At 32.8% G+C, this 10846-nt stretch overlaps 1 protein-coding gene across 1 annotated transcript; it reads left to right on the forward strand.

The window, feature by feature from the left end:
- The first annotated feature begins 6294 nt into the window (after positions 1-6294).
- LOC111890519 (NAC domain-containing protein 76) lies at positions 6295-8362 on the forward strand. Its single transcript, XM_023886624.3, has 3 exons — positions 6295-6627; positions 7009-7301; positions 7403-8362. Exons 1-3 carry the CDS (start codon positions 6456-6458, stop codon positions 8048-8050), a joined length of 1113 nt encoding a protein of 370 aa, XP_023742392.1. The 5' UTR covers positions 6295-6455; the 3' UTR covers positions 8051-8362.
- The last annotated feature ends 2484 nt before the right edge of the window (positions 8363-10846 follow it).

The raw sequence follows: 10846 nt of genomic DNA on the forward strand, positions 1-10846 counted from the left end.
TACAAAATATTTGAAGGTAGGTGAATGACGATTCACCAATTTCCACCATGAAAAACGAAATAAATTATTAGGTTTTAATTGACTTTGAAACTCCTAGATCTTTTGAGATTCATTAAACTTTTCAATGGCATGTTTAAATCTCAATTGTGCCCTCTCAAGTTTGTGGCTGGAATGTCGAGGATCACAAACAAGGTGTGAATAACCATGCAAATATACTTGGTACTCTTAATTTTTATCACCTAATCGATGTGCCGGTTAACCACACGCGCTCCACCGATCTATGATAAACCTTAAGCCACCCTTTTCCTACCTTGTTAAATCCAAGTTAGCGTATCGGTTAACCGCACGCACTCCACTAACGACTTAAGCAAGGTGCAAAGTGTAATTTCATGGGTTAACACCAAATTCACATTTTTCTAAGTAACTAAGATTGGGAATTTATAAGTGTTTAGTTACTTAGTATTTATCATTATACTTTTAATGAAGGGATAATTATAGTCATGTCCTACCCGTTCGGCTAACGACCCTCCATCGGTCAAGGAAGTGGTGGGTGAGAGTGGACGCCTATTAAACTGCCATTTTATAGACAGTAACCTTATATCCCCTTATAGACCTGCTTCGTGAATGAGGCCTACTAACGGTAAGACTAACTTTGTTCGTATACATATATAACTATTAACTATTAATATTATAATAGTATAAGGGTTGAATTTTAACTTTTAAAAATCTAAGGGTTTAACTTGGAATTAAAGTATTCATGAAGGGAAACTTTAGAAATTCCAAAACTTGAGGGCAAGTTTTGAACAATTCACAAACTTTTCAATTCCATAACTTATGAGTTTAAAGTAGTTTTAATGAAAAACTCTTCAAGTTCCATAACTTAAGGACAAGTTATGGAAGACTTTAAAGCATTAAAAAAATGAGACTCTTCATTTTATAACTTATGGAAATCTTATGAGTTTTAAAAATCATAAATGTGACTTTTCATATAACTTGAGGACAAGTTACAAAAACACATATTATGAACAACATTTAGATCAATTTGGATCGAAAACAAATTATCACATAATTTTCTATTAATCTAAACTAACTCATAAGAACAAGATAATTCAAATCAAAAAATTTTCATGAAATTAGTCTAACCATTAAACTAATACAAAACATGAATCTATTGACAATTATCTTGGAAATTGGATTAGCATGAACATTACCACATCAAAAACAAGTTTACAAGTTCAAAAACAGCTTAGGGTAATGTTCCTAGTCCAATTCCAGCCAAAAAAAACTCAAATATATGTTGTCAGGGGGTCCAACTCGACGATTTGGATGAATTTGCACATGGACTCGTCAAGTCCCTCAATGGACTCGTCGAGTCCCCTGTCCAGACAGCAAAAATTTCGATTTTTTCAGATTTTTTCAGCAAATTGCATCAAGTATAATTGAAAACAAGTCTAGGCTATGATACCACTGATGGATTTTGAGCATTCTAACACTCCTATGGTGTACATGCAACCCTATAAACCTTGGATCTATGTTTTCTCTATTATACATGCAAATATTCAATATTCCAAGGTTTCATCCTAACTAGCATAAACACTAATCCAACATAAAGGAGATGCCTTAAACCAAGATTTAGAGCCTTTAAGTATGGGGAAAACCCTAAAAATCATGGGCTTGGACCGCAACAGTTGCCACGTCGTGGCCATCCTCTAGCCATGTTGTGGCAATTATTAAAACACGCGATCCTCAGATGCCATGTCATGTCGTGGCATATGGTTTTCCTCAAAAACCATGTCTTTGACTCCATTAATTCTTTAAGCGATATATTATGGATAATGCGTTTTACACACTAGTTGACTTACTGATGTTATGGTGCTACTAGGATGCTACTGGATGGCATGGGGAAAGGTAGAAAATGCAAGACAAACGAAAAACATAAAGAAACACAAAAAGATCACCTTGATTAGTGAGTGAAGTACAGGGAGACAAAGTCGATATAAATCAATATACATTAAGGGACACTGACGATTGTTTGAAGGAAACAAATGGTTGAAGGAAGCAGCCAAGAAGAAAATGTCAACAACGAATGTGGTTGAGGTAGAGACGACTAAAATGAGAGAGCATATGTAATAGGCCTGAAGAAATGCGGGGTGTGCGGCCGCACAGGACCCCAAAAAATTAGGATCCGAGTTTTGCCAAATTATTTGGTTAAGATATTAATATATATGATATTATGCAAGATATTTTCTAAAATTCTTGTACCTCAGTTGGCGAATGCACATGATCTCTTTATCAAAGGATGGCAGATCAATTCTTGTTTCCTATACGTCGTGCTTTTTTTAAGTAATTCGTTTTTGAAGTTACATTTTGGCTCCTCATATTTAATAGTTAATTTCTTTTAGTAAGTTAGTTTTCAGAATTTACATATTTGACACCATAATTTTTATAAAATTTCATAATTCCCTTCTTAACTAATTAATTTACCGTTTAGTTTTTCTTTATGACAGTTCACCCCTTCAGAATTATTTTACTTATATATATATATATATATATATATATATATATATATATATATATATATATATATATATATATATATATATATATAAGTTGTATTTAGGGGCCTATTTTTACTCTTCACGCATGGCCATCAAAATCAACAGACCAGCCCTGATCGGTAAGGTGTAAGTAGGGCAACACTTGGACGACCAAGTTAGGGCAGTAGAGAGATGGATTAGTCCATAGGCTTGATGTCTTGATTGATAATGTAGAAACCATGTTTAGGTTATATAGCATTAGCCCCGTACAATTATTACATATAGTATAGTATTTTTTTTAACAAGACTTTATTAAATGAAAAGCATTTACAATGTGAAGTACAATGGGTTATAAACCCATAAATCCCAGATCACCCCCTTCCTTATTTAGTTCTATTCTTAATCCATAAAAAAACCTAAGAACTTAACCTCAAAAGCTAAATAAGTTATTGTTTTTACCTTACAGTTAAATACAAAATCATTCATGTGGTTCCATATAACCCAAAGGAACACTCTTACGATCGCCTCCAAAGCATCTGCTCTCTTGCTTCCCTTTGTGAGATTAATAGTAGAACCTAACATACCATCCAAGAAGTGAGGATTGTTTAAGAGAGGCAAGTCCTTCCACTAGATGATCAAAAGAGCGCCCACTTCCTTGATGAATGAACAAGCATCGAACAAATGATCTTCATTCTCATTAAATGAATTACATAAAGGGCAAAGAACAGAAGGAATATTTACCCCTCTACGAACTAGGTTTTATTCTAGGAAAAAATCTTTGAAGCCTCGCATGACAAATGAAAATATTTACTCTCCTTGGTACAACCTTAATCCACAACATGGGAAAATTATTAGAGTTTAGGTAAGTTATGTCAACTTCTTTCCTAGTGATGAAATAGTGAAAACACCATTCACTTCTAAACCCTAAAACCAATGACTAGTTATAGAGTTACCCTTATTATCAATGCTTCTATAGAATAAGATGTTGAGAAATATTATAAGGTCTGAGATCAAGGCAAACATGGCAATTTATGCCCATACAAATCGCATATGAACCAAGGGTCAAACCACCCCTACACCCCCATGATCCCCATAAGTAGACATGATAACTTTATTCCACATCATATATGTCCTGTCTTTGAAATGCCACCAACACTTAGCAATAAGAGCAAGATTAAAAGCCCTTAAGCTGCCAATGTCCAAACCACTCATTCCCTTTGAGTTCATAGTCTTGTGCCAAGTACTCCAAGTGATGTTCTTGTGATCTGCAATGCTACCCGATAAGAAGTCGGTATGCATACTTTCAGGTTTGTGAATGACTTTATTAGGGACCATATAAAGTGATAAAACGTATGTCCCAAGGATTCCAAGTACCGAAGTTACAAGGGTCAACCTACCTCAATTATATAAAGTTTTAGCTTTCCATTAAGAAAGTTTCTTTTGAAAATTTTCAATAAGAGGCATGCACCTATATGGAAACTCTATAACTCATCCCACCCACACGCATTCCAAGATATAAGAGCAGGATGTCACCTTAGTTTCTTTTGAAAATTTTCAATAAGACGCATGCACCTATGTGGAAACTCTATAACTCATCCCACCCACACGCATTCCAAGATATAAGAACAGGATGTCACCTTCTTTGCACTTCATCAAACAAGCCGTAAAAGAAACCTTGAGTCTTGACACTCCAATGCCCATTACTCTACACATCTTAAAATTAACCTTGAGACTGGAAGCAATGTAGAAACAAGTTAGAATTCTCCTAAGGTTTCTTGCATTTTCCTTAGACCATTCCCCCACAAAGTTGGCATCATTTACATATCGGAAAAGCGATATATTGGGACCGAAGTTAGGCAACTCTATATCTTGAAATATACCTTTTTGCAAAGCTTCATCCATCATCACTTTAAGACCTTTGATGGCTAAAATAAAAAGAAAATGGGAGAGAGGGTCTCCTTGTCTTACCCCTTTTTCCATGAAGAATTCCTCGGTAAGAACCCCTTTCACAAGAATAAAAACCTTTGAATAGGAAAGAATAGCTTGAATCCATGTTCTCTATGTGGCTCCGAATCCCATTTAGCACATAATGTCCTTTAAAAAAATCCAATTTAAAGAATCAAGAGCTTTATCAAAGTCCACCTTGAACATGAGCAAGTTTTACTTATACTTTTTGGCCATGTGATCAACTCATTGACAACCAAAGGACCATCCAAAATGTTTCTCCTAATGATGAACGTCGATTGTTCGCTACTGGCCACCAAATCAATAACTTTTTTGAGACGTCCGACACGTAAGAATTTTAGATATGATTTTAGTGATGCAACAAATTAGGTTGATCGACATGTACTCTGTCAGGTTGAGCATATCATTCTTTTTGGGGATAAAAGATATAAATGAGGCATTGCTACCTGGGTTAGGAATCTTGTGCTCTTCAAAATATTTGACAACATTGACCACATCTGAACCAATAATATTTCAGTACCTTTTTTTTTAAAAAAAAAAAAAAAAAAAAAAAAAAAAAAGAAACCATCAAGTCCCAGGTATTTGTCTTTATCGCAACTCCACACAACATTTTTAATTTCTTTATAAAAAAAATAGTATTTATAAAGCCATTCCACACAACATTTTTGACATTCATGTTTACCATTCCGTGAAAAATGAAGACCTTACAATCAGGGGTGGCAATTTATGACACGACACGACAAAAATACAAGATACAAAACGAAATTTGGACGAAACTAAAATTTGAATTTGTGCTCGTGTCGTGTTCGTGTTAACTGTAAAAACACGATGTCGTGTCGTGTTTAAAATTCGACATGAAATTGACACAATTTAACAGTTCTTTATCGTGTTTTTCTTGTTTGTCGTGTTTATCGTGTTATATTTCATAAAATATTCATTAAATAAACTAGTTTTTAGTATATGTTATATTTGTCGTGTCGTGTCGTGTTTTTCGTTTTTTAATTCGTTCGTTTTCGTGTTAGTTAAAAAAACACGACATCGTGTCGTGTCGTGTTCGTGTTACAAAAAAACTTTATCGTATCGTGTCGTGTGAGACAGAAACACGAAATGATAATACAATTTACCACCCCTACCTACAATATGGACATAATACATACATAAGTACATAATATTTAACATCGCCAACAAGGATTATGGGGAAAAAAATAAAAAAAGAATAGGAAAAACTAGTCTTACCATTTACCAAGAATGCCAACGAAATATATTCTCAACGGAATAAACAGTCAATCAAAAAACTAACCATTGCCAAAAACAAAAAGTTTCTGATGATCATGGTTCCACATCAATTAAGTTGATAGCGTACATCCTATTTTCTTTATACCAAGAGTTTTATTACTCATGTTGAAATTAAAATAATTTGACAAATCGATCTTATTAAAATATTGATTATATATTTCACAAATATATATATTAATTTACTGTTGTGGGGATTGACGAACACCATGACCCATAAAAATGAAATGCTTTAAACAAACAAAGACTTGATTAAGTAGTACCTATTCACCCGCCATAAAGTAAATTGATTTCAGGTTGCCCTATTTCATATTCATTTGTAACTCGACTCCAAAAAAGAAGTATTTTTTTTCCTCGAAAAACAAACTACGTACCGTGTATGTGTAATCTGTAATATGACTTACATTTCTCATTAAATATTGCTTTAGCATTTAACATCACTAGACCAGTATCCTCAGAATATATATATTTGGATCAGAGAAGTTGTCATCTTCTTTTACCCAATGTCTATACATGCCAGCTAGATATGCATGACTCGTACATTTTATTTCAGCTTATAACTAAACATTTCCTTCTTCCTTGCATACATTTTATCTCTGCATGCAAAATAAAACCAACTTCAGTAAGCTGTAAGATTCTCAAGGCTTCAGCTAGCTCGAGATGATGGATACAGGAAACGGACAACTCTCAGTTCCTCCAGGGTTTCGATTCCACCCAACAGATGAAGAATTGCTCTACTATTATCTTAGGAAGAAGGTTTCTTATGAAGCCATTGATCTTGATGTTATTAGAGAAGTGGATCTCAACAAACTAGAGCCATGGGATCTAAAAGGTACGTAGTCTACCTCTTTAATATTTATAGCTCCGATCCGTTGATGCATGTTGGGTATTGTATTTGTTATATGAGTTCCATTTGTTTTTTATTTGATTAAAAATCATCTATTAGTATACAGAATATGATGGATTCGAATGAGCTAAGTTTCTTTTTATTCGCATATGTTCTTTCTACATAAAGTCATCTTTGGAAACAGTATATATCTACTCTATCCTTTGGTTAAGGTTGAGCTGTTTACATCTTAACATCGTTTATATGGGATCCGGGCTTTGACCATGTTGATGGTGTGCATACAATCCTACATGTACAATATATATAAATGATTTTTTGTGAGATAATTCACTTAAGTTATACATCTTGTGATGAATTTGCATGTAGATAAGTGTAGAATTGGATCGGGTCCCCAGAACGAGTGGTATTTCTTTAGCCACAAGGATAAAAAGTATCCAACTGGAACGCGAACAAACCGGGCTACAACTGCTGGATTTTGGAAAGCAACAGGGAGAGACAAAGCTATTCATCTCCTTAGTAATTCCAAAAGAATCGGCATGCGAAAGACCCTCGTATTTTACACCGGAAGAGCCCCTCATGGCCAGAAGACCGATTGGATCATGCATGAGTATCGCCTAGATGATCAATACTCCAACGCTGCCACACCATCAGAAGTCCAGGTATATATGACTGCAGATTAATTACTTGATTATATATGTCTACGCATTTGATCTTGTTATTGTTCGTTTTTAAAGCTTACTAATTAATTAATGTGAAACAGGAAGATGGTTGGGTTGTGTGTCGAGTATTCAAGAAAAAGAACCATAACATGAGAAGCCCATTTCAAGCCGACGATCTTCAACAAGAGGATGACCATCAACAGTTAATTGATCAAGACACGAATAAGAATGGCAGCGGTGGTGGCCATTCTCTACATCTTCAAGCTCTACATGGCTACGAATGCAACATGACTAGTAATACAACATTATTTGAGGGTTCCATGCATCTTCCTCCATTGTTGACTTCTCCTCCGGATCACACCCCATATTTTCTAGCACCACGACAAAGTAATGAAGCCAGTACGATGATGATTAATGATATGGATTGTTCGAGGAACTTGTTGAGTTTAATGTCAGCGAGTCGAGCTGGATGTGGAACTTGTAGTAGCGGACATAATCAGCGAACACAAGACAAACCGCTATTAGCTACTAGCAATCTGACTGCGGATTGGTCGTTTCTTGACAAGCTTCTAGCTTCAAACCCACATCATCACTCGGGGATTACCTTTGATAATCACCATCATCAAGGTACATGTAACGATCCTTCATCTTCCCAAGCCTTTCATCATCCTGATGTGAGTGCAACATCTCATATTTTTCCTTTCCATTACCATGGTTATGAAACGGAGGTTTTAAAGTTCTCAAAGTAGAGGAGGATGCTACTTAGCTTCCTTATAAGTAAAGGGATATATTTATGAGATCGATGTAGTTTTACTGAACAATGTCCTGCACTTCACTGCTTGAGCTCTTAATTCCGCCTTGGTATAAATCGATCTGTCGTGTTTTTTTAACCATGGCAACTATTCATAGTGTATGGAATTAAAGACTATACAACAGAAGATATAAGGACACGTAACTTTTTATCGACATTGTTGTAAGAAAACATTACTTCCATTATTATACAACCATACACAAATCCTATAAGTTTGGTAAATTAATGCCGGTAAACCGCAGTATGTAGTATTTATTTATTTAACAACCCTAATTTGATGTCAGGGTTATAGATATAAAAAAACTGCAACACTTCTAAATTTATAAAATATTTTTTTCTCATATCTATAAGTGTATAATTAATTAAGAAGGTATAATTAACTGTGTGAAAATTATTATAAGAAATGCTTGATAATCATTGCATCATAGTTTTAAGTATGAAGATTAAGGTAATTTATAGCTAGTTAAAATCTTAAAATTCAGAAGTAATTAATTACCTTAGAAATTGTTTTTGCGAATTATGAAGCATGTAATTAATCTGTAATTCTGCATCTTTTAAGTCTATAAATATGTTTAAAAAAAAGGCAACCAATTTGTTGTAATATCAACTAAGGTCAACTTAACGATAAGTTAAATCGTGACAAAATAATATAATCTTAGCAATCATGAATATTATCGGTAGGTCTTTCTTGCGGTAACATTATCGCTGAGATTATGGCAATTGTTGAGGATTTTGAGCATACAAAAATGGCATGCTTTAAGCCCTTAAATCAAGGTTGACCACACTGTTGAAAGTTAAATTTGGTCGGTAGTAACAGACAAAACGTCAAGAATAGATATTACAAATAGTTTTACAATTTATATGTATCCCTGATGACGTATCTAGATACAAGCATATATATCACAAATAGTTTTCGTAAAGTTTTGAGTAAATTACATGAATGGTCCCTATGGTTTGGGGTAATTTGCACGTTTGGTTTCTAACTTGTTTTTTTAACTCGAAAAGTCCCTACTGTTTGTTTTTGTTATGTGTTTGATCCCTACTATTTGTTTTTGATATGCGATTGGTCGCTGTCTTACCTAAAAAGACTATTAATTAAATAGGAAAAAATTATGGGATAGGTAAGGTAAGGTGAGGGGGGTTGGGATTGGGGTGTGTTTATTTAAATATTTTAAAAAATCAAGGACAGAATAGTTTTTTTAGGTAAGACAGGGACCAAGCGTGTAGCAAAAACAAACAGTAAGGACCTTCCGAGTTAAAAAAATAAGTTAGGAACCAAACGTGCAAATTACCCTAAACCATAGGGACCATTTGTGTAATTTACTCTAAAGTTTTCTTATGGAGGTGATATTAATTTAGAGTTATGTTTTTATCCATCCATTTTAAAAGAATATATATTTTTTGAATTTAATGTAGCTAAACCCCATATTTTCTAATAGTGTAATTCATTATGATTATTTTTTTAGGTGGCAATTACTAATCTAGCCAAAATAAGAAAGTGATTAGCAATTTTTAGCCAAAAATTAGTAAATTTCCAAATATAACCCACGAAACCGTAGGTTTTTATATTCGTCAACTGTTTCGCCAATTCGTCTAATGTTTTGTGTTTTGTATATTTTTTTCATTTCTAAGATACAAAACCGTAGGTTTTTTAAAACCTACAGTTTCCTCTCGTTTTAGTTACGGTTTACCAAACCGTAGCCTACGGTTTTGGGTAAAATATCCATTTTTTTTTAAAGTTTACTGTTTTGAGGTTTAATCTACTGTTTTGTCAAAAAAGCTACGGTTTTATCGTTTTTTTTTTGTGATATATAGTATTAAAAAGAGTATTTATAAGATGTAGAATTATTTAAACAATTATTTTATTAAACTTTTTTGAGAATTCAAAACAGCAGACTTTAAATTAAAAAAAAAAAAAAAAAAAAAAAAAAAAAAAAAAAAAAAAAACGTATATTTTTCCCAAAACCGTAGGCTACGGAAACCGTAGGTTTTAAAAAAAGTTGTGGTTTTGTATCTTAGAAATAAAACAATATATATATATATATATATATATATATATATATATATATATATATATATATATATATAACACGAACCAGTAGACGAATTGACGAAACAGTAAATGAATTACCACAAAAAAGTAGTCAACTGTTGTTGACCGTAGTCAACTATAGGTTGACTACTCTTTTGTGGGCTATTTTTGGTTAAGAGGTTTTTTTTTTGCTCTTATTTGTTAAGTAACTAGGTGTGAGATACATGGGTTTATTAAAAAGAAAAACTAAATACAAAATTCTAAATATTTGAGAAGTATGAATTTATAAGAAAAGTGAGAAAATATTGAATTATAAAAATTAAAATATTTTTTTTCTCTTTTAAATTTAAACAAATAATTAAAATAAATAAAGAAAGAAATTAATGAATATTTAATTTAGTAATTTTGAAATTAGAATGAAAGTTTATTAATGAAATTGAAATGCATTTATTATTCCATTTAAACACTATCTAAAATTTAATAAAATGAAAAAAATCATAAAATGACATGTGGAATAAAAATTAATTTAAAATAACCACAAAATTATATGTGGCAAAATAAATAAAAATATGACATGTGGCAAAAAGATCTTTATTTATTAGGAACTAGGTGTGAGACCCGTATATTATACGAGTTGATTAAAACAAAATGTTAATATAAATGATTAAATGGAAAATTTATTTGAATTTGAAATTTGAGATA

This window comes from Lactuca sativa, chromosome 6 (genome assembly GCF_002870075.4).
Source record: "Lactuca sativa cultivar Salinas chromosome 6, Lsat_Salinas_v11, whole genome shotgun sequence".
NCBI lineage: Eukaryota > Viridiplantae > Streptophyta > Magnoliopsida > Asterales > Asteraceae > Lactuca > Lactuca sativa.